The following is a 25,026-nucleotide window of genomic DNA, read 5'->3' as shown; positions in this document are numbered from 1 at the left end:
GGAGGGTAGAGAGAACATCAGCTAGCCGGAGGCGCCAGCTACTCTTACACCACCTTTTCTCTGTGTGTGTCTCTTTCTCTCCGCTTACCCAGGGTTTATCTCCCTCTCACTGTCTTTCCTGCTGGAGATATTTACCAAACGTCTGGTCAAAGGCCCAGCGTGTCCACAGGTCTGGATCAGATTTACTCGGGGCTTAGGGCTCTGTTTAGTGCTCTTTGCTTTGTGAGGGCCAGAGAGGGAATTTCGTACAAAACTCCCGAGTTCAGCGGTTAGTGGATATTTGAGATGGAGGGGTTGGGGATTTCCCTACAGGACATGTCCCTCTTTCTTCTTGTATAAATCTGTTGCCTGGAGTCAAAGCAGTGCATGAGAAACATTGTAATATATACTCATGACTATATGACAGCAAACCGCTGCAATACATCAAATAGAAGTTGGAAAAGAGCAGCTCAGGACAAAATGTTTAACACTGCTGTTTACATGGTGAATCATACTGACATGCTACTCTTTTGTCTTTTCCTTTCTGCCTTTCCGTCTTGTCCTTCATTTACCCATTCATACCTTGTCGATCTCCCTCCATCTGTTCAACTGCTCTTCTCCTCCTCCATCCCTCCTTGACTGTTACTCCTTTCCACATTATCCCTCTCAGTCATCCGCCTCAGTTGAAGGACCAGGGTGGTCCAGGGGTCCCTCAGCAAGCTCTGTCCCCGGCCCAGCTGCCTGAAGAGGCAGAGTGCCTGACAGTGCCCAAATACAAGAGAGACCTGGTGCAGAAGCTGAAGATCCTGCGGCAGGAACTTTCTCAGCAACAACCCCAGGCGGGCCACTGCCGCATCGAGGTGTGCCGTGAGGAGATATTTGAGGTAAAAAGACAAACTACACAAACACAAAAAAAAAAAAACCCACACACCTGAAATGCTCCGAAAACTAGTCTTTATTCTTGTAAACATGACACCCTTACCTAAACAGTTGGTTGACTGTAGAAGGGCATCTGAGCACAGCTGCAAACACAAGCACATACAGAATTTACTTTGAATTTGTATAATGTGCATTGACCATGTGTTCGTAAAATTCCCCATCTGGCATTCACGAAAGCATCACATGCTGACGTGCAAACTCGAAACCTCCATGAAAACAATAGCAGAATGCTTACAAACCCCGATCTTTGCATTTTACAGGCATTTTTTCACCCTGTTTACGACGTGCACCAGAAAAGGGCCCAGGGCAGCACAGAACCACTACTCAGAACCGCTTTATGATTTCCAGGGAAAGGCAGAACAGAAAGGCCTTCACAACACCACACAAAAACGATTTCTCTGTTACTTTTCTTCTCCTCCTCCTCCTCTGCCTCTCTTTTTCTTGCTCTCCCAATCATTTGTTCTACCAAGGCAAGGCATTCTTTCTGGATGATTTCAGCAGCTAAAGAGATGGGGAAGGAGGGGGGGAGTGGGGAGGGTGGGAAGGAGCGGGTGAGGAATGGAGCTAAGGCAGCAGTGGCAAGTATTCGAGGCCAGACATAACTTCATAACTACAAGTTGAGCAATGAAAAATATGACTTCATCCTTCTTCGACGTGACAGCTGTGGAAGGGGGAAAGTTAAGTGTGAAAACCAGCCCTGCAGATCCACTTGAGGTTTTGGTGCAGGAACCAGTGCTGCAGTTAACCGCTGGCAGTGTGTTCGCATGAGTGTGTGCATGTACTTACAATGGTTATAGTCTGATCTCCTGTCGACACGTGTTCTGTGCCACAGGTTGACACAAATAAAATCACTAGGTGTGCATTCCATCATTGATTCAATTGAGGTTTTCAATGTATTGTGCACTTTGCTCCCAAATATTTTTGCTCACCATCATGTTTGATAACTTGAGTTCAGAGTATCTAAAAGATTTCAGTGTTCAGTAGCATCTTATAGCTCACTCTCACACTTTCACAGTGCTGCTGCTGTGGCTGGATATTGTTTACTGGTGCATGGCCTTTGAGTTTTTGGACTCCTCTTAAGAGGACAGACACAGAGATGATTCTTATGTAATGTAAAAGAGAAACACACAGACTATTTGTTTTAACTGTAACTGGGAGGAGGATTGCGACAAAGAGAGGCTAGGACAGAATTACCAGAATGCACTGGAATCAGTTTATTCTTTTTAAAGTACTACTTTAAGATTCAGTGCTAGTAATGGAGGCTGTATTTTAGTCTTGAGTCTGCCCCAAGTGCACAGTGTGCAGATGAAAATGAGCCCATACCTGGCCTGAGTATGTCAGTGTTGTCAGTCCTGTCAGGCTCAAGCTGAGTTGGAGACGTCTGCTGCAGGAATCAGGTCATTTCCCATCACTAGTTAGTACTAGCTTACGGTATTTGATGTTGCGTAGTGTGTGTACATACAGTGCTGAGTTACACAGCTTAACACTATGTGCACACACACACCAGCAAACTTCCAAAGTTAATATTTACAATTCTTCCATTCAGCCAAGGCAGTAGTGATGTCGCTCAAACTATATTAGAGTCATGATCTGTAATATTAAAGCTCTTGTTTTGTGCACTGCATTGTATTAAATCAGCTGTTTGTGTTGAATTGTAGGAGTCATACCGGCAGGTGATGAAGATGCGTCCAAAGGATCTCTGGAAAAGACTGATGATCAAATTCAGAGGAGAAGAGGGGCTGGACTATGGCGGGGTAGCAAGGTACTTTGGCTGTAAATGTCAGGAAACATTTTGTCATGCTTGTTTTGAGGTATATTTTTTTCACAGTACATATGTGTATGTGTTTGTGTGTTAGGGAATGGTTATACCTGTTGTCCCATGAGATGCTGAACCCGTACTACGGCCTGTTCCAGTACTCCAGAGATGACATCTACACTTTACAGATTAACCCCGACTCTGCTGTCAACCCGGTAGGAACTGTTTTGTTTTTTAGTCATTTAAAACTTGTTAATAAATAGACATGTGATAATAATGTATGTATCCAGCCAGTCAGTAGATACAGACAGAAACAGGATATGCTTTTCTATGAGAATATCTACAAGGATGCTGTTTGGATGAGTAAGATAGAATCAGACAAAAAGTAAAAGTTTAAAGGGAGGCAAGTCTCCAGACTGATTTCATCTTTCTGTGACTCCATGTGAATTTCTTGATTTTAAAAAACTCATGAGAGAGTAATTATTATAATTGAATTTCATAATGATAGAAAATTGAAATGATCCATTTGGTAAGTGGGTTCTGCTCAGTATGCAGACAAATTAATTATGGCTGTATCAAATAGTTCAAAGCTTCGCTGATTAAGTTGACATTCGATTCGAATTTACATTTGAATTCTTTATTTTTTCTTTTGCATGTCTAATTATTCAGTTTAAACCCAGTATGTCTGCACAGTTACAGTTAACGATAGGCTTCACTAATGTTTTAAGTAATGTAATAATTGTAAAATTAGATTCAAGTGATGGGTGCTTGAGATGATTTCTCACTCACGAGAGTCCTATAACTCCAACAAAATATTCTGTTTCAGTCATATTTGTTGGCATTTGGCCTTTCAAAAACAATATTTTTACTGCAGTCCAGAAACTGCTGTCCCTCAGGCACTATATTGACAGCAGCAATCTTAGCAGCACCATAAATTGCACAACAAAAAACAAGCAAACATTATGTATCTGCATTCATATTGTGCTCAAAGCTCCATCAAAACAAATTCAGGAGTTTATTCCAGGATTTTTTTTAAGGTGATGACATCATAGACGACTGACATTTGAATCAAAAACCTCAATAGAAGCTTCAAATGGAAAAAGCTCTACTGTAAGTTATGCTGAAGCTTTATAAAGCAGTGAACCATCTCCTCTCACGGGTGCAACTCATGTACTGGCATTGTAGTGAAAACTGAAGCTGTATAATCTGAACCTACATGATATGAATGAAAGCCTCATATCAATATCCCTGTGTAAATGTGCAGGAGCACCTGTCGTACTTCCACTTCGTGGGGCGTATCATGGGCATGGCAGTGTTCCACGGCCACTACATCGATGGAGGCTTCACTCTGCCCTTCTACAAACAGCTGCTGGGAAAACCAATCACGCTGGACGATATGGAGTCTGTTGACCCCGACCTCCACAACAGCCTTGTCTGGATCCTGTAAGATTTTGTTTCCCATTATTTTCTAAATTCTCTCAGTGGCAGAGGAAACACATATAGAACTGATATGAAGCGCAAAGGCAATTTTCTTGTCAAAACAAGTAGAAATACAGATTACCCAGGAAAGTTCTGTCCTGTAACTTACCTGTAACTCAATACAGGATTTCCTGTTGTACCTGTGGAGTAAGAAAGCAACTTTTACAGATGACAAAGACATCACACATATATACGCAAAAAGCATTTTAAAAAGGGACACAGCACATGAAGTAGTATATTTGAGATGCACACACAACTCAACCCCACTGTCCTCCACTCTGTAATGACTGTGGCGCCCTCTGCTGACTTGTGAGCTAATGACATCCGATCTCAAAAATGAACACTCTTGCTGGTTCAGGCGTTCTCCTGCATGTTTGACGCATGAGGATGCTGCAACCATCTTCCCTTGATAGAACGTCTTACTTTTGATAAGGCCATCCACTATTATGTATGTGAAGGAGCAATCTCTGCTGAGTCATCACTGACCACGTGGAAGTTAAGGATGATAAATTACTCACAGTTACACATGGTCAGGATGTTGAGTGCAGATGACTACTGTGTCTCATTTTCGTCGAACAGAATCCTAAAAATTAACTACAGAGAAATTATTTCTGCAGAAGCTGAGAGCTGATTCTTATTGTTACACACCTTTTCTCTAACCTGCCCTCCTCCTCTTCAGGGACAATGACATCACTGGCGTCCTGGACCACACTTTCTGCGTAGAGCACAACGCCTACGGAGAAATTATCCAACATGAGCTCAAACCTAACGGCAAGAGCGTCCCTGTCACAGAGGACACCAAGAAGGAGTATGTCAGGTAAGGAGAGAGATGCACATACACAAAGACAAAGCACAAATCTGTATTTGCAGTCTCTCAAGTGTTCAATATTCTGACATGCTCTCTCTGTGTTCCTCCCCCTCCCTCCTCTCTCATGTTCGCTGCAGGTTGTATGTGAACTGGCGTTTCCTGCATGGCATCGAGGCTCAGTTTCTGGCTCTGCAGAAAGGCTTCAATGAGGTTATTCCTCAACACCTGCTCAAATCCTTTGATGAAAAAGAACTGGAGGTACAGGATAAAAAAATCTTCTATAACATCATCCACAATACAATAATTACCTCAGGTACACTTCTCTGGTATAGTATCATTAAGTGTCTGTCTCCCTGTCTACCTCCAGCTGATAGTGTGCGGCCTGGGAAAGATCGACATCTCTGACTGGAAGTCAAACACCCGTCTGAAGCACTGCACCCCCGACAGCAACATCGTCAAGTGGTTTTGGAAAGCTGTGGAGTCGTTTGACGAGGAGAGGAGGGCCCGGCTACTGCAGTTTGTCACTGGCTCATCCAGAGTCCCACTGCAAGGCTTCAAGGCTTTACAGGGTACTTTTCTGACTCGGTAGCCCCTTTCCCACAGGACCAAAACAGACATCTGGCTTTTGTTTATAGTGGGGAAGGTTATAATCCACACTCACTCCCAGGACAAATGACTCGGCAGTAGTCACGGGTATTTATCGGCTCCATCTCTGATAGGCAGTGATGGGAACATGACACCCGGGTGGACACGCTAATTTTACACTCCTTTTCCATGATGCAGTGAAGCACCACTGAAAATTTGCTCTGACTCCATTTAAGCAGCACTTAAACATCGTTCCAAATTAGTCGGCACTGATTTTCATACTTTAAAGAGGTAACCATGCAACATTTTCACTGGCCTCAATGCGGCTTTCTGTTCATGAACCTGTTTTCTGGCATGTTGGTAGCATCAAATATGACACATCAGGAAAAAAACTAAAAGCTATATTCATCCTTCAGCAGGTTTTGCCACATTTAAAAAAACTTGTACGTACATGCTAATTTTGGTGGAAAAAGTGTGTGTGTGTGTGTGTGTGTGTGTGTGTGTGTGTGTGTGTGTGTTAACCTGTATGTTAAGACAAGTCTCTGTCTCCAGTCCTGATGGTTTTCTAAATCTAACTTCAGAAAGCTGAGGTCCTGCCCCACTTCTGATCTGGCTTAAGTCTCACGTGCTTTCATTGCTCACAGAAGGATTCTTTCGTTTTTGTTTTGTTTTTTCAAAAGTTTGAAATGTCCATACTCTAGAATACATGGATATATATCTACTCTGAATATTTGAAACGGTTATAATACAATTTTTTTAAACTATCAATACTACTGATAGTGCTTTTCTCGCTCTTCTCTCTGACCACGCGTTGACACACACACACACCCGCCTCCTCTCATTTACTTGAAGGTGCTGTCCTCTCGATTTTAGTGGCACAGTTTTGTTTTGTTTTTTACTTGCACTTTATTGTATTTTTAATGCGTGACAGTCTCAAAAGCTTTTGAACATGTGCACTGCTGCGAGAAGAATATTCTTTTCATTAATGTAAAACGGTTTTAATTACTAAGAAGGAAGTGTAATTAATTATTATGGTGTTCTGTGCTACTAACCAAGAAAAGTAAAGTCATCATTGTCATGTTATAGCCTTGTTATATTTATCTTTTACCAAAATTTGTTTGCCCTCAATGTCAAGTTCTCCATCTCTATCAAAAGTGGTATTGAATATTGATATTTTTCAAGGTACTGTAACAAAGTTAGAAATTTCAGTATGGTGACAAAGTTGTTTTTTTTTATCAGGAGCATGTTTCAGACCAGGAAAAGAAACCCTCTGATGAAATATTGGCTGATAGAGCAGAGGCTAGATTAAAAAGGCATCAGGGCTTTGTTAGCTAAGATGCTAGTGAGTAACTTAACAGTGGAATCTGATGCTGGACTGCTCCTGATGTATCCTGTTTGTGTTTTGCCTGCAGGCGCTGCGGGACCCAGACTCTTCACCATTCATCAGATCGATGCTAACACCAACAATCTGCCCAAAGCCCATACCTGGTGTGTGCCACATGCCCCTGCACACACGCACACAACATGCACTGATCCTATCACACTAACAGAAATCAGTACCTTTCAGTCTCTCACAGCTTTGTTCATGTGAACTCTTTATCTTCTCTCCAGCTTCAATCGGATTGACATTCCGCCCTACGAGAGCTACGACAAGTTGTATGACAAGCTGCTGACTGCGATCGAGGAGACCTGTGGCTTCGCAGTGGAATGAGAGACACGTCGGAGAGTGTGTTTGTGTGTGAACATGTGTAGCTGTGTGTGCAGGACTCAGATAGACTATTATGTCACTGCGGCGTGCACAGGCTCACTCAGAGCCTGCTACGTGCGTCATCGACCAGCCTGCAGTCTTCCTCCTCTCTCACCGCTCTCCACACTCTTCCCTCATTGATGTCTGTTTGAAGAGCTGCTAAAGAGTCATCCCTGTCATTTAATCTGTATTCATTTATTTGTTTTTTGTTTTGTTATGGTGTAGTTTGTGTAAAATGCGGAGAGCAAATTAAGAGCTGCCGCATTTCTTTCAGCAGCTGCGAGTTGTTGTAAAGAGAGCAGTTTGTTTTTGACGGCTCCTTTTGCATTCAGAAAAAGGAACCGTCGTCTTACTTTAGATCTCATCAAATCAGGAAACAGTTTATCAAATCACAGTGTAGTGTTTTCAAAAATTGTCCCCCGGCATTTGAGAGCAGTGAGTCGCCATTTTGTTTTGCAATTTAAACTGATTGAATGGATCCTTGTCATGCTACTGAATCTCTAACACTGCAGGTAGCCATATCTTGCCCTTGGTAGCCATCTAACCTCAACCAACACACCTTCCAGTCCTCATGGCTGCAGAGTTTGTGTGTTTTGTTGTGTCGGAGCGCCGCAGATTCATCCTACCTCGGTGTAATGCTTTGATATGTAAATGGTTTCATTCCAAAATCATATGTATTGATGGATAATGTAATTCAAATGCAGAGTAGAAAATCTTTCATTGACAGTAATGCTTTGTAGTAAGTCTGATTTTCATACCATCAGTCATGCTGTGACTGTAAACCATATGATTTAAATTGTTTATATATCATTTTGAAATGGAACTTATGTACAGACTGACCTGGACGTGGGTCTGATGTTTCGTGGCGTCTCTGAGTCGAGCTTGTGGTGTGTTATTGAACGATGAGGAAGACAGACTCTGGTGAAGAAGAAGAAGGTGTGAATCCCCCCCCCCCCCCCCCCCCCCGCAATCGCCACAGCTCCTGCAAATGTGTATCTGTTTGTTTCTGCATGTGTACACATTTGTGTGCAAGGAAGGTAGACGGTTTATAGATGAGCTTCCCAGTCGTCTTCACTAGCACAGCACCCTGTTTTTAAAGCTGCAGAGCTGATTGAACCTCACATTTTGAGCCTGGTTCGTCTTCCGTTTCTCACATTTGTCTCCGGCAGTATGCATGTTTTTTTTGTTTGTTTTTTTACTATTATTTTATCCAACCCAGATAACCCAGCACACTTCCTGTCAGATCATATGTGAAAAGGGCACAACTGTCCACGGGACCAGGCTTGATAAGAAGCTATTCGAGGCAGGCATCTATTTTCGGTCACATCCTCGGTTTTAAAAAGGCAGAAGTATTTTTTTGTCTCTCTCTCGTCACTTTAGAGCACTTTACAAACTGAGCAGTGATGGCAGAAGTGCTTTCTTCACGCTAGATTAAAAATATATCATGTTTCATTTGCTATGCGACTTCATTAGAAATATACAGAGTATCTATACACCTGTAATTTTTGAGTATATATGTACAAATACATAGCTATTTTGTATATGGTTGCTTGTTCTTTCTGTTCAATTTTAAATGCAAGCATGTTGGCGTCTGTCACAGACCTCTTTGCATTCTCAGGTGAAGTTGTCCTTTGTTTAATTTTTTTTTATTTTACATTTATTAGGCTAGTGTGTGAGGAGGGGTAAAACTGCTTGTAATGGAAACAGGACTTCAGAGGCCTCTCTCCTTAAACCCATGACAGAGTGTAACAGTCAGCAGGTTATATTATTACAGGTGATATTTTCTTTTGGTCAATCACTTTCACTCATGAACACACACATACCTTCATCAGAGGACATGAACGGCCATATTTGCTGCTCTGGAGGTGCGTGTCACCACTGAACACCAAACAGCACAGACAGCAATGTCACTTCATATGCACGGCAGCAGTGTGTTTGCAGCATGGATTTTTTTTAAAAGGACTGAATGCTGACAGTGGCCCTCAAATCCTCAGAGCTGCAGATGTTGGAGGTTGCCTGCTGCTGAACTCCCGGGTGCTACACACGGTGAAAATGTTGAACCAAAATGAAAAGTCACTGAAAAACCCAAGAGGCAGCAGAGTTAAGAGCGTCTCCATCACCACAGCCTCCATCCAAAGAAAACCCCCTTTGCATGAATGGACGCTCAAGAGATAAAGCCTATTTATTTGCATAATTATTACTCTTAGATCGACTTGGAAAAATCAGTTAAATGTTCTTTTTTTATATGTACTCTGCCTGCATTTATTTGTAACCATGAACACTTTGCTAGCTGATTCTTAGAGCCGAGTTTTCTAATGGTCATCACGAAACAAAACGCAGAAGCAAAACATGAAATTGTCGTCTTTGTACAGTTACAGAGAACTTATTTGATTTTACCTTTAACAACTTGACTCAGAGGCAGAAGAGAAATGCATTACACATTTTTTTTTTTTGCACACATTATGCATACTTGGGCTCCAAGTTATAATCAGACACTTCCTTCTATTTACCAAATAGTTAATGGACTGATCAAGTTTTTTTTTTTTTTTTTAATGTAGATAACATATATACACACACACACACACACACACACACACACACACACACACACACACCCATGTTCTTGATATGCACACATGTATGTTTGTCCAGTGCACACAGTCCACTTCTGCTCTTTGTTACTTTTTGTTGGCACCAAGTTTTCTGGCTGGTTCAGTCTTCAGTGCAAAGGTTGTGGGGGTCTGAGAGCTTCCAGATGAGGGGACGTCACACTGTTCCCCGGTTGAGCAGACAGATTATTCTGATGTCTTCAACTTTTTTGCAGGTCAACATTGACTTTTTCAAGCGTTGAACACCTGTGATACAAAGAGATGTGCGTCTGCTCTCATTGATCTGATGTATCTGAATATATGAAGAGCCAAAATGATGAACTTTAATGCTGGTTTAATCGGTCACAGACCAGATGAAGCTGAACTCTCTCCCCACACTTTTAAGTACAAATTTACAGATTTATGTGCAAATTCATGTGCGTGTGTCAGAAAGAGTGTGTGAGCGCGTAAATGACTTTTGATTGAATTCAATACAAAACAGATTTTTTTTTTTTTTTTTTTACAACTGCACCATGTTTTATTTCTTTTGATTTCCTATCTGTTTTTGTATTTATTATTACAGTATATGTGTTCATAGTTTTTCACATCAGCTGCTCTGTGAGCTTGTAACTGACACCTGTACATAAGGACAATAAAGAAGCAAAGTAATACACTTCTTGTACCCTTGCAGAAAGCTGAGCAATAAAACTATGCTGTTTGGACCTCACAGCATTATGTTTTATAGAACCTCGAGTGCTTCTGTCGTTTTTCTAAAAGAATAAGTAAAAATATAAATGCTATATCAGCAAAATGCACTTTATGCAGCATTACATTAATTTTAATGTTCAATTTATCAAGGTGGCCTTAAATTTACCTATTTTCTGCATAGTTGAATCTACAGCAACACACCTCATAACGTCATCACAGGTTTTTATTGTTAATTTTTGCAAAGTTCTGTAGTAACAGTAGCTGTCAGAAAACTGTAATGAAGTAGAGTGTGAAGTATTCATCTGATATGTAACAGAGGTACAAGTAAAAAGTAGCATAACATGGAAATACTCAAGTAGAAGTAACCTTGCCTCAAACTCATAGGCTACTTAAAGACTGGTGGAATGTAGTGAAGTACATTTACTCAAGTACTTTACTGAAGTACAACTTTGAGGTACTTTAATTGAGTTCTTTTGTTTTATGCTACTTTGTAGTTCTACTCCTACAAGTACGTTTTTTACTTTTTAATCCCCTGCGGTTATTTGATAACTGTAGTTACTTTATATTTATATTGATTAATAATTCAAGATTCAAGAAGTGCACAGTAGAAAACTTTGCACTGTACAGTGAAATTCTTACTTGCCAGTCTCCAGACAATGATAACAATTAGCATTAAAGTTAGATTTAAGAAAAATAAATAAAAATAGCAAAAACAAAGAAACAAGTTTAAAACCCTAGGTAAAAATGTAAAGTGCACCATGCTTCATGCAAATGTTGCAACAAGTCAGTACAAGTTAAAGCAGTCAGTAAGTATGATGTGAGTGTTTCATGTTATTCAGCAGTCTGATGGCCTGTGGGTAGAAGCTGTTGGTCAGTCTTGCTGTCCTGGATTTCACACTCCTGTAGCGCCTGCCTGATGGCAGAAATGTGAAAAGACTGTGGGTTGTGGTGTGTACTGTCCTTTATGATGGTGTGGGCCCTCCTGATGACCCTGCTGTTGTTAATGTCCTGGATTGGAGGAAAGGCTGCTCCTGAGATGAGTTGTGCCGTTTTTATCACAAGCTGGAGGGCCTTCCTGTCCCGAGCAGTAGTTTCCATACCAGACTGTCATTGAGCTGGTGAGTACACTTGACTGTAAAAGTTACTGAGGATGTTGGTTGGCATGCCAAATTTCCTCAGCTTTCTTAAGAAGTACAGTCGCTGCTGGGATTTCTTGATCATCTGTTGTATGGTGTGAGACCAGGTGAGATCCTCGCTGATGTGGGTGCCAAGATATTAATAGGTTTTCACCCTCTCTACCTCTGTCTCACCTATGTGTCGTGGCATGTGCTCCCCTTTCCTCCTCCTACAAATTATCCAATAACTAACTTAAAGGTTACGCTGTCCATCAGTATATAAAGTGATTAAAATGAGCTGCACACATTAACCAGCTGCAACTGTAATTGATGAACACACTGGTGCATAATGCAGTCATATATATATTTCTGCATAATGAGTATTTTCACTTTTTGTACCTCCAGTGTATATTTGTTCTTGATACTACTGTAATTTTACTTACTTGTAATTTTGAATGCTGGACTTTTATTTTTTACAATGTGACATTGCTACTTTTACTTCAGTGAAAGATATTTCCTCCACCAATGCTCGAGGAGCAACTTGCAGGTTAATTTTTGGACTAAATTTATATAATGTTTTATATACTGTAGTTGGTGGCTGTAAATTTGAGTGGCCGTGATTTAATGATATTTTTTCAGTAGTTTTACATTGCATTTTACACCCTGGTGTCCATTCATGAACATTAACACACCAATGTTGAACATCTATCTGGAAGAAAATGAGGACTTCACACCAACTTTCCAAATCTCCAGAGCAGCCTTACACACGTTACTCATCACTCGTCGTCATGGCTGTCAATACTACTGCGAGCTTCTCATTTGTCTTTGTTGGGTTGCTCATGGAGTACCATTCAAGGTCACAGCTCAAGAATCTGATGTCTCAAAATCCCCTGTAAATCAGACAGAACAAACACTAGGTCATATTTTGCCCAAACCTCAAAAACACTGGTGAAGTTGGTCAGGGAGTTTCAAGACAGGTTCAAAATTATGAATTTTAGTGAAGCTGTGGGAGTCACGGACGAGACGATCAGAATCAAGCCACCAAAATCCAACTACATCCATGTTTTCCACTTCAAACATTATTACTAAGTTAAAATGTTAGCAATATGCAGCTTATCGGGGCTGCTTTTGGACATATTTGTTTGATATCCCAGTTCAGCACAAGACACACGCATTCTAAAAAACACCTCCATTCATAGTGACACCCTCTATCCTCCTGCTATTTCCTGTTAGGTGATGGAGGCTCTCCATACCTTGAAAATCCCATTACAATCATGACTCCATTCAGGCAGCTGCTAAGGGAAAGAACCCAAGTGCAGTTTGACAGATGCAATTTGGCCACCATCTCAGGCTTGTTCTGTGACTGAGTGGACCTTAAAACGGATATGTTGGAGGTCGACCCTCTCTAAAGCTCTGGAGCTAGAAACTGTTTTTTCACTCTTCCTTGTCTGTGCCTCCCATACGAGATATGTGCCATTGTAGGAGATGCCATCACAGAGGACAAGAAGACCTTGGACCTCCAGAACCTCGAATGACTCCAGGGAAATATGGGTAATACCAGGTAAATCAAGGAGATTAATTTGTTTAGTTGCTCTTATCTTTTCTGTTCTCTTGTCACAGTTGTCAAGCTCCTGTTGCCTTTGCATTTGTTAGTCTGTGTGTTTCCTGATTAAATCCAGTGTCTGACTGTGTCTTCTTTTACTACAGGACACTTGGCTGGATGAGTCTTGGCTGCATGAGGCAGCTGCAGATGGAGATACCAGTGGTTCTGGTGGAGTTCTGGCAGAGTGTTGAGCTGAGGAGGAGTCAGGACTCCAGTGTCCTTCATCAGAAGGACTTTCCTCCCAGTCTGAGGTATCTCCCCTCACACTGGCTATGAGGTTTATTGGCTGTATGCCGCATATGTTTGTTTCCCATGGCACTGTGCGTGGCAGGAAATAATTTCCAGCTTGCAGCTGTTGCTTCTCCGCCCTCTGTTCCCATGCCAGGTTTTACTAAGGCAACACTGTTTTAACACCGCTGGCATTCAGCGACCACCCCAACAGAGCTCAGAGTGTGAGAGGGCAGAGTCACCAAACACACACTGAACAGGAGATCAGTTTAAGGTATCTGTCGTTTGTCCTGTATCTCATTTTAAAGTTCCCCCATTTCTGTCTGGCCTGCTCATTTAACAACAGATTATTTAGCTTCATTTCACTGATAATTTTTCAAAGAAGAACCCAAAATAAAACAAGATATAATTCTACAGAAATGCCTTTTAGGTTTTTTTTTGTGATATACATAATTAAACATGCACCTCATGCACTTGAGGAAGACTACAGTCTCCTCATCACACTACATATACTTTAGTTTGCTGCCATTTTTTTAAAAAAAAAAATCTCTTCAGAGGAATGAAAGCTTCAGTGGACATTAAAGTTTAAGTCACATGCTTTATGCATGTCATGGCTTTCTCACATTTTACACCGACTTTGGGCTCAAGACAAAAGGAGACTGTGCTTTTGAGGTCATCACTAAACCTGAACTTTGGAGCTCTCTCCTGTTGGACTGCAGGTCCTTAATTTAGTTTTTAGTATGTCACTTCATTTCATAATTTGTATGTTTTTGGCATGTTTTATGTCTGCATGTTGTGTCTGTTTTGCTGCCTTTTATTTGTTTTTTTGTCTTTAATTGTGAAGCACTTTGTGACACCTGCTCTACACACACAAGACACAGAACATCAGGAGAACCCCAAACTGTGATTTCAATATCATGAAACTACATCTGATCTGAATGACGCTATATTTGGAATTCCTTTTGTCCTTATTTTATCAGGAAGATAAATGTTTGACCTTCTGGAAAGGGGCTGCAGGCAATCGAAAACAAAATCAATTTCTAATCAACTTTATAACATTTACCACTGCAAAATCAATGGATTACTATACGAATCTGTTATTAATACTTCATTAACATGTTTTATAATTGCAGATGACTGATGAGCTTTTGCTGATGGCTTATTGGGAACTGAAACTCAAGACTCTTTGTAGTGACATACTAACTGTAGACAGTAGACACTGATGACTTGTAAGAAAGTGACAGACAAACAAGCATTTTCAAACCAATTCAAGCCAAATTTACTGATGTAGAGCCAAATCATGATAAAATCTCTGGACACATTCATACAGAGCAGGGCGGATATCTCTGCACGGGGAAGTGAAATAAGTTTTCTCTGTTAGAAAATGTTGGGGGATAGAATTGTCCTCGCAGCCCTTAATAAGCTCCTGGAAGTCTGTTAAGTCCAACAGGGCCTGCAGAAAAGCACAAAGAGTTTGCACTTTACACAACCAAACAAAAAGTAGGTCAGAGGACAAGGAGCCATCACAAACAGAAAGGTGGCTTTAATTTATCAGCCCAGGTATGCTATTATTACACAGCTATGATTGTCTATCTTACCTGAAAGGTTATATTTATGAGTGCATCTCTGGTTTGGCCAAGCTGTTTGTCAGGATCTGCAGGGGGTGGCTGCAGGTTGCTGACAGAGGCTTTAGTTGGACATTTGACCAAGCTTTTGCAAGGATTTGCAGGTGGAGGCTGCAGTTACATCCTGCTGGCAGAGGCTTAGTTTGAGGTTTGGTCAAGCTGTCTGCCTGAAGCTGCCAGTGTGGAAATACCTGTTAGAGGAAGAAGATGATGTCAACTGAATGTAACAGAAAGTCTATCTTACCTGAAAGGTTATATTTATGAGTGCATCTCTGCTCTTTGGTCCCTGGTGCATCTCTGGTCCCTGGTCAGCTGAGGTCCTCACATGGCAAAAGGACAGAATTCAGCAGAGGCTGTAGATGGAGGCTTGGCTAAGCTCTCTGCCAAAATATGCAGGGGGAGGCTGCAGCTGCATGTTGCTGGCCAAGGCTTAGTTGTACGTTTTGCCAAGCTGTCTGTAAGAATCTGCAGGTGGGGGCGGTGGCTGCAGGTTCCTGACAGTGGCTGTAGATGCAGGCTGCAGAGATTGTAGATGGGGGAACTGAGCTTTCTGCTATAATCTGCAGGTGGGGGCGTGGCTGCAGGTTGATGGCAGAGACTTTAGTTGTATGTTTGACCAAGCTTTTGCCATGATTTGCAGGTGGAGGCTGCAGCTGCATCCTGCTGGCAGAGGCTTAATTTGATGTATGACTGAGCTGTCTCCCAGAATCTGCGGGTGGAGGTGGCAGTGCTGCAGGTTCCTCACAGAGGCTGTAGATGGAGGAGTTGAGCTGTCTGCCACAATCTGCCAGTGTGGAAATACCTGTTAGAGGAAGATGATGAAACTGAATGTAACTGAATGTAACTGAATGTGAGCGTTTTGCTGTCACCACCGCAAGAAGATGATCCTGGTGCCTGGTCTGTTGTTGTCTCTCCCTGAGGAGAGGCGGGCCGGTGCCTGGAGGAGCATGGTGGCTTTACTTTTAATGGAGACCTCCGCCACTTTGTCGCGGCCACCAACACGGTTGACATAGCAACAGAGGAGAAGCTGTACCAGCTGAGCCACCACCTGACTCTGGTCCAGAGTCTGACCCAGAGAGGAATCTTGATGGGTGGGTATCAGAGGTCTTACCGGGTTTCTGAGATAACTGAGTGAAACCAACTTTCAGCGCCAATATATTATTGTCGTTTGTTGCGAATGAAACTCTGACCAGCCGCGCTGTGATACAGGAGCCACGCGTCCTTTAACGGAGCCAAATGGTGCGTCAACAACCTCAAACTGGAAAGTATACAAAAGCATTGTGTATTGTTACAGTTGCCCCTGCATGTGGGGGCAGATGTAATGTTTGACTTGTACTGTTCCAATAATGTGACTCTAACATGGCTTATAAAAACAACTGATGACTGTCAACAAGTAGAGCACAGATACAGATTCTTTTGTACTGAAGCCTGTGACTGACAATATTTTGCACAATAACAAATAAGTATATACTGATGCTTGGTCAGTGGTCCTCAGTGTCGTAACGTAACCCTGTCTAACTTTCTCCAGATAGGACCATGTTGGCTCTGGTGACCTGAACGAGCAAAGTGGACAGAGCAGCGAAGACACGATCCACAGCGGCTTTTGGGACTCCAACAGCTGTTTTGCTGAGCTGCTGGGAGGGCATGTTGAAGGAGGTGTTTTTAGTAAGCAACCAGAAGCCCTGCAGGACATTTGGAACCACCTCCATCACCACCTCCTGTGTGCCAAGCAGTTTAATGCTGGGGGCCCCCTGGTGCTGCTCTGTCAGGCTCCTGGCGTACTTCTGAGCCTGGCTGATGATCTTGGGATGTCTGTAGGCAGGGGCGCAGCCAGATATTTTGGGCCCCATAAAAAAAAAAAATCACATTGGCCCCCCCGCGCAGCTGTTATTACCACATCTCTAGGACCTGACTGACCCATTAAAAGCTTTGCATAACTCTAACTCTGAAGGCTTGCAACTGTCTTGCCAATACAATATTTACTGCTAGTGAGTTGTACATGCAACAGTCTGCATACAGTATGCAATTCACTATTTGATGCAAGATTAAAAGCTGCCTTGAAAAATGTTCCTACGGCCATCTTTTACAGTCTAAATGTATTTTTTTTTATTGTAAAATCCCAAAATGGAAAATTCTCTGAACATTAATGAAAGACTTAAAATAACTTTTCAATCAAAATAAATTAAGATCATCAACTCAAACTAATGAAAACAGCAGATTTTTGAACTTAGCACATATATGCCAACAAGAAAATAAAGTTGAAATGGAAATTCAATCTAAATGAAAGCATCTATCTGGATTATTTTAATATTGCCTGTAACTTACAGGCTGAGTTAGGCTACTTAATGTTTCCATCTGTCCAGCATCCAGTACAGACAGGTGTTGGCTGTTTTTGTTTCATAATAATCATTATGTGGAAAAATAATTTGTTTGAATTTCTGCCATTAAAAAATATTTCCTTTTCTTTTTTTGTAATGGTAAAAAAGAGCAAGAGAGAGAGAGAGAGAAATTCCCACAGACTCCCTGCAATGATGCTAAGTGGCATGTGTTGCTCACCTTCTTCACTGGGACAGGGAGGGGTAAAGTTATGGGGAGACCGGGCTGCTGCTTCTGACTCATCTGTTGTTGAGTCTGGTAAAAGGGGCAGGGACAACTGATTTAATATGAATATCTTGCTAACATTTACCTGCACTGATTAAATGTAGGTTAAAAAGGAGTGAAATGTAAGCTAACGCTAGTCTGTAGCTAGCTTATTTCACTAACAGGTTCATTTCTACCACTCACAGACTATAGGCTACCCACCTTTCTTGGAGAAAAACTGGCTCACATATTGACACCCTTTCTTTTGCCTCTCCTCTCTCTCCTTTCTTTTTTGAAAACCGGATTTTCTATTAGTGCTAGGTAGCATCTAACGACTACTCTAATGACTGTAGCGTTCTAGCGCAATTGCTGACTGCTAAGCTAAGGCAGGACCAAACCATTTCATGCAGATACAGGGGGGTGATCAGTCAAGATGGATGTTTACTTTTTGGTCAGTGGGGATATTTAACTTTTACTGCCAAAGACAAGTAAAAACAAACAGATCATTAATTTTATTACTATATTTGAAAAAAGAATTGTTATTGATGATGGTTTAATAATTTTGTATTAATTTTTACAGATTTTCGAGGCCCCTGTCAGTCAGGGGCCTTTGGAATTGTCCTAATTTTCCCCCCCAATATGGCGCCACTGACCACGGCCTCAGAATTGGAGGTGCTGACTCTCATCCAGACCGCTTCACACTCAGCTGCAAACCTCCCCGGGTGCACGAGCAGTATTACATTTAATTATTTAATAAATATAAATATCTAAATGTAACTATTTCAAAGGCTAAATAAATGTATAAAGGTTAAGCTCCACATCATATCCACACGTTATATTTTTAAATCTTTAATTTTCTTTTATTAAAGCATTGTCATCCTCCTTCTTCTGTCGTTGAGCTGCTGTGACATGTGGATTTCCAAAGTGTTGGATTAATAAAGTTGATCTTATCTTATCTTGTCTTATGAACTTACAGAAACACCCTGTAACTTTTTTTTAGAATTGGCCTTATATGATACTTGACTAGGACCCTCACTCTAATGTAAGAACTTCTCGCTTGAAGGTTTATTTTTTGTTTTGTTCTGTTTTGTCTTTCGTAGACTATTGTAGGCCATCAACACAGTCGTTAAATTTGTGCAATTACAAAAAAGGAGTCTGCTTGCGGCCCCGTGACTGTCCTCTGGTGGTCTGGGTGAATAAATGCATGTGGACAAACCTCACTTGAGCACTCGCAATTTTGCCGAGAGCGCGCCCTCGGAGTCTGCGTGTGGATTACCGGAGGATGATAATGTATCGGCAGCTCAGTCACCCAAGAGTATCAGTGTAAGTTATTTGCAGATATTATCAGCAGCAGCTGAAATGGCGGACGGTGCAACCACTAAAGTGACGGTGGAAGCTACCTGGCAGGACAAGGAGAGAACTGGCGGAGGAGGTGAAGCAGGTGAAGAGGCAGAGTGATAATGAGAGGAATCAAACCAGAGTGAACCTCGGACGGGCTGTCAGTCGATGGAGACAGCTGCGGGACCTGAGAGGTTTCCGAACTGACATTCAGCTGGCACACTTTCTACTAGACCAGCAGTGAGTCAGTGTCATAGTAATGGTAGGATGCATGTGTTGTTGAGTGATGAAAACAAGAAATGTGTGTTCGTTTTTTGTATTTCTGACAGGGACACAAAAATCACCCAAAAAACAGAAGGGTGACAAATTACAGGAAAAACCTGAATAAATGAGTGAAGACACATTATGAATGCTCCACACAGGTGCACTACCTGGTACAGTTAAACAACATCTAGTCATCCTCTGTGGCATGTTTAAAATCACTGAATAAGCCCAGTTGATTCTGGTTTTGTGTCCAGATGACCAGAGTAAAAGATCTAAGTGACTTTAAAGGAGGGCTCGTTGTTGGGGCACTGATGGCAGGGGATTAAGTCACAAACACTACCCAACTCTATCAGTAGGAAAAGTAACTGATGTCACATCTGTATTTAGATTTAAGGGACAAAGTGCTCCAGGGATGATGTTATTCTGTAGGTGAACACAAAATTTAGCATCACCCTGGTTCCCTCTTCAAAAAGCCTCTGAGATTTTTCCATTAATCTTGGATTATTGCCGAAAATAAAAAAAAATAAAATAATAATCTGTGGCAAACAAACATTTATTATTGTTTGTATTGTTGTTGACTGAGACAGTCCCAGAAATAAAAAAAAATCACACTATATGAGTTTAAAACACAAATAGTAAACATTCATATAAATAAAATGATTTAATTGTCAGGAATAAATCAGCACGAGGGTGTTTCAGCAGATTCTGTAACTCAACGGATTCTGTACCGGACGTTACGTCATCACGCTGTGACCTCGAACTTCCGCTAAAAATAAGAGGGTCAGAACCAGAACAGAGGGAGGCTAGTTAGCTAAAATAGAGAGCGACAAAAGGCGCAATATTTAAAGATTTATGTGCTCAGTTCCACTTTTAGTGTTTCCACACTCTTTACGTGTCCATATGATTTAGTTAAACATTATTTAACCGCAGTATTTCATGGTTGTTGTAGTTATCTCCGGACCAAGTCAGAGACTCGACCGGAACAACAAACCGCTCAAACCTGGTGAGAGGACGTGTCTGTAAATGCTTTATATTCAGTACCAGACTACCAGTAACAAGAGGTGGAATTTAATATTATATAATTATTAGTTTTATGTTGCTTTATACATTTACTCCACATCATCTCCAAGGGAAATATCGTACTTGCTCCACTACATCTATTCGACATTAGTCACTACTTTACAAATTCAGAATACTGATACAAAATATAAATCGACAAATAAATTATGGTGTATATTTGCACATTAAGCTACCCAGTAGTGTATAAAGCAGGTAAAATTAGCTGCACCTTTATTATCTGTAACATGAAAGTGATGAGCACATTCATCCATCACTAATTATAATCTAATAATAGGTTTTAGTTTTCTGAAGTAGTTCTACATGAGTACTTTTGCTTTTAATATTTATACTCATACTTTTTTTTTTAACTTAAAGTTCCCTTCCAGTCAAAGTGTGTAAAAAAAAACTCTGTGATAATATTTTGTTTGATATGGTTTTCTCACATAAAAAGCTAGAAAAACACTATTAAGGGGCAGAAAGCACATCTCCTCGTTCTCCCTCATACATCAGACTGGCAGTGTGCCATCCACAGTAGGCTGTCATCACCACCCTCCTACTGCAGGGAAAACAATCCAGCATCCTGCATAGACATCAACAGCATAAAAAGAGGAAGTCGAAATATGTTTCCACACTTTCACTTATTGATGGGTGTAGGCTGAAGGGACATGACTTAATTTATTAATGTAATATGAACGCTCAGGTTCAGGCAAGGTCACAGAACTATTATTAGACAATTAGTCTGTAAAACAAAAGTTTAAGAAGGAATAAAATAGGGCTGCACAATATCAGGAAAACATATGCTGACTTTGTTGAATATTGTGATGATGATATGACTGGCGATAAATATCAAATATTAAAGTATACAGTCTTAATGGCCTTCTGCTTTATGTTGGAGCTGCTAACATAGACCCCAGACAGTTAATAGTCTGTGCACACTGAATGAAACAAAAGTGAAATGCAGTGATGGTGATAGGTTTTCAATGTAGTGAGTCCCCGGGGCCCACATGTGGTCACTTGAGTGGGTCCCCAAAAATTGTTTTTTTTTTTTTTTTTTTTTTTGACAAATTGTAGTGTTAACTCATGTTTGGTGTTAACTCATGCACTACTGTGCATTTTCAGTGGGCCGCACACTGAGGAAGTAAACCGGTAAGCTAGAAAACTTCTTTGGCGTATGCGCCAGGCAAGCAACACCATAGAAATAGTTATTAAAATCTATATAAAGTCTCCTGATGCGGCTGTTTCATCCAAATCCTGGCTTCTGGTGCAGTGTGGCTCCATCTGATTGGCCAATTATATTGACATGCAGTGTGTGAATGCAGAGCACATGTCAATATACTGTTTATTGCAGTTCAAGCTGTCTTTTGCGACATGTTATTTCCACAGACTGGTTATTTCACATGTTGATTTGCATACAGACATGTCAAAATAATACTTTGAATTTCTGTCTCCCAAAAAGCGGCACAGCTCTGATGTCTTGCGATTTACCTGTATGTGCCAGTTTGATGTGTTGAGAAATTCTGGATTGACCTCTTGCCCCGCCCACCACTGTTGCGTATGCCAGGTTGACCAGTGAAAGAGGGTGCGCATCAAGATGGCTAGCTATAGAGGAAACTTCGGAGAGATTAAGCCATACATGTTTGAGCCCCCTTCAGAGCCAGACACAGAAGAAGATTCCGATGCGCAGCAGAACCAGCAACCAGCAGACGAATCAGAATGGTAAGTGTGTGTTAGCATCTTTTATTTGTTTAAGATGTTTGTTAGCTTGTAACTGACAGTGGCTGACACAGCATAAGTGTTTGTGAAATATCTGTTACAGTGTTACAGTGTGTTCACATTGTTCTTGGGTCGGCTAATAAAACACCAGAGTTTGTAGATAGATTTTTTATATTCCTTATAATAAGTTGCTCTGCACTGGAGGTTTCAGGTTTTTTGCTGACATTTGCACGAGACAACGATTGGCTTTTGTATTAGTGACATACGTGATCTAGTTTGCCCAGCATGCTTTTGAATCTCAGACATCACCTCCTTCAGCAGAGGAATGTGAAAGCACCTCTCCAGTGACAAACTTTGCACAGATACAAGTCAGTGTGGTCAATGTCAGACATTTTAGGGGGCATAAACAGAAGAAAACTTATTTTTGAGTGGAGGGGACTTTTAAGTAATATTTTTAATGCAGTGCTTCCTCATTGCGGTGCAAACATTACTGTAATTAAGTATAATGTGCTATCCTACAACCTGCTGAAACACACACAGGTGAAGATGGAATTTAATGTGTCCTTGTGTTTCTTTGTCGTCTGTTCAGTGAAAGTGTGCATCGTGAAAACCAGTCAGCTGAAAACGGAAAGGTAAATGTGACTGATACATTTCCCATACAGATGAGTCGTCTTTTAATCGATCCACAGAAAATTAGTTTGCCAGCTATATTCGATAAATAATTTCTTTCAATTATTTAAGTAAACACATCGGACATTCTCTCATTCCAGCTTCTTTAATCAGAAGATTTCATGCAGTTATCTGTTTTTATACCATTGTAAAATGAAACTTTTGGAGTTCTGGATGACTGAATGAACAAAAGAAGTAGCTTGAATATGTCACTTTTACACACTGGGGACTTCAGACAGTCATTTTGTGATATTTTTTTGGCCTGAACGATTCATCTATTTATTGAAAAAATAACCACCAGATTAATTGATAATGAAAGTTACTTGTTTTTTGCAGTGGGCATTTTAAATGCTATTTAAAAAATAAAAATTGTTTGAAAATGAAAGGATTAATAAAAGTGAATGCCCTCACTGAAAAATGTGTAATGATAATCTCCAGCTTCAAAGTAGTACCCAGAATAAATTGTGATATATCCCACACATGAGAGATTTACAGCTTCTTGGGTTTTTATTTTTCATTTAAAGCACGTAAACATAGCAGACATGAACATTATGCATACCTGATGTGTACTATTCTTAAAACTAAGTAATGTATCATTTTCACTGCCTCTGTCAGATGTCCTGCTTTTCGTGTTAGTGGACAACTTTAAGGCTGACGACTGTCTAATGCTGACCTCTCTGGCTGAAAGAAACTGTACGCTCCGATTAAAAGCTTTGATCATCATTGACTTTCATTTGAGTTTTGATCATTTGCGTTTATGATAATAAACTCATCTGCTTTGAGCGGACTTGCATCTTGCAAACAGTTTTTTTTACCTGTTTCACAGCGATTTAATGCTACTAGCTGATTGAGCTGATGCATTAAAATGTATTCTTTATTTCATTTGAATATAAAATATGTGTTTGTCATTTGTGAAGCTGCAGTGTATGAAATGTGCACATAAAGGAAACTGTTACCTGTTTTTCCACTGAGCAGTTTATTCAAGGTGAGGATGAAGAATTCAGCACCACGTTGAGTGTGGGAGACGGGCGCTACCTGGTTGATCTGGGGAGGTAAGCTGATGTTAATACACATAACTACCATTCAGTTTGAGGCTTTTGTTGTATAAGTTGATCTTTTCCTCACCCTAATCTCCTCTACTTTTACATACCTGCATTACTTCCACACTGTGTTTACAGAACACATTGAAACAAGCTCACTGCTAATCGTGCATTTCTCCGACTACCTCAGCCCGTCAGAGTTCATCGTCGATGAAGAGTGCATCATTCAGCTGTTCAAGACATGCAGAGAGTGCCACAGACCATGTCAGTATGTTAGAAAACAGGTCAAAGGATTGAAGCTTGTGGTGAACCAGGCGTGCAACTCCTGTCCAAGCACCTGTAAATGGACTAACCTGCTCGATGACGACGATGATGTCCAGATAAATGGAAAAGCAAACGCAGCACGTGGAAAGACCAGCTCAGCCATGCAGCAGTACTAGCTGAGATAGTGTCATGTCTTAAGTGACGCTCCACGCAGACAGTGGTTAGACTGAGAAGATGTGGAAGCAGGAAATTTGTTCTAGTTTATTTCCCCAACCAGTGATTGTGGACTGAGCAGCTGGACTTTTGGTCACAGAGCTGCCTCCGGTGGAGTTTGGATGTTTTTTTTTTTCTGGAATATCACAACGCTGTCATCAACTTCCCTATACGTTTTTTTTCTGATGCCATCACACACATCCGAAGACGACTGAGTGCAAGCAAGAAAGTAGTTATCTCAGCTTGCCAAATCTACAGCCAAGTGATTGGGAAGGGAGAATACTTGATTTTGATTGACAGTGAAGAGAGCGTTCTAGTGAGCAGATAAATTGCTGCTGTCGGTGTGAGAGACTGTTCCCTGGAAAGATGGACCGTTTTTTAAATTTCTTACTTCAAGATGTCATTAATGTTTTCCCATTGCCTTTCGTGTGCCAACATGTAGTTCCACAACACGCAGCTGTTCAAACACAGCTTGTTGTCAACAATTTTCAAGCAATATTAAAAATTGTTTTAATGACTCATCATATTCATTGTTAGATGTTGAACACAAGACCCCATTTACACCTGCCATCGTAACACACCTGTATCTAGATATGCTACCTGGGTAATGTATGTTAAAGCACAGTGTAAATGCATGCCGGATGCATTATGATTGGAATGACATCACATCTGGAGGTGGTCAGTTCTCATTGCAAATGGATCTCAGTCATGAGTACTTTCTGAAAA

At 40.9% G+C, this 25,026-nt stretch overlaps 2 protein-coding genes across 3 annotated transcripts in view; both read left to right on the top strand.

Annotated features, from left to right (window-relative positions):
- LOC117255527 (E3 ubiquitin-protein ligase SMURF2-like) overlaps positions 1–8,263 on the top strand; it is a 72,593-nt gene extending 64,330 nt beyond the window's left edge. The window contains exons 12-20 of the mRNA XM_033624528.2: positions 650–863; positions 2,577–2,680; positions 2,775–2,889; positions 3,939–4,117; positions 4,833–4,970; positions 5,099–5,219; positions 5,329–5,530; positions 6,959–7,034; positions 7,158–8,263. Of these exons, the coding sequence (XP_033480419.1) occupies positions 650–863; positions 2,577–2,680; positions 2,775–2,889; positions 3,939–4,117; positions 4,833–4,970; positions 5,099–5,219; positions 5,329–5,530; positions 6,959–7,034; positions 7,158–7,257 (1,249 nt within the window). The 3' untranslated portion in view covers positions 7,258–8,263. The remainder of the gene's footprint in view (positions 1–649; positions 864–2,576; positions 2,681–2,774; positions 2,890–3,938; positions 4,118–4,832; positions 4,971–5,098; positions 5,220–5,328; positions 5,531–6,958; positions 7,035–7,157) is intronic.
- An 11,823-nt stretch (positions 8,264–20,086) lies between these two features.
- LOC144461873 (uncharacterized) lies at positions 20,087–24,817 on the top strand. Of its 2 annotated transcripts, none has more exons than XM_078165582.1 (5): positions 20,087–20,345; positions 21,858–22,117; positions 22,704–22,746; positions 23,759–23,835; positions 24,014–24,817. In XM_078165582.1, exons 2-5 carry the CDS (start codon positions 21,993–21,995, stop codon positions 24,261–24,263), a joined length of 495 nt encoding a protein of 164 aa, XP_078021708.1. In that variant the 5' UTR covers positions 20,087–20,345; positions 21,858–21,992; the 3' UTR covers positions 24,264–24,817. The 2 variants fall into 2 exon arrangements, with proteins under 2 accessions (XP_078021708.1, XP_078021712.1); XM_078165586.1 differs by having other exon boundaries at positions 20,088–20,345; positions 21,963–22,117.
- The last annotated feature ends 209 nt before the right edge of the window (positions 24,818–25,026 follow it).

Source organism: Epinephelus lanceolatus, chromosome 3 (assembly GCF_041903045.1).
Source record: "Epinephelus lanceolatus isolate andai-2023 chromosome 3, ASM4190304v1, whole genome shotgun sequence".
NCBI lineage: Eukaryota > Metazoa > Chordata > Actinopteri > Perciformes > Serranidae > Epinephelus > Epinephelus lanceolatus.
Note: the sequence above shows the minus strand (reverse complement) of the source record. Positions and strands in the feature narration are given on the sequence as shown.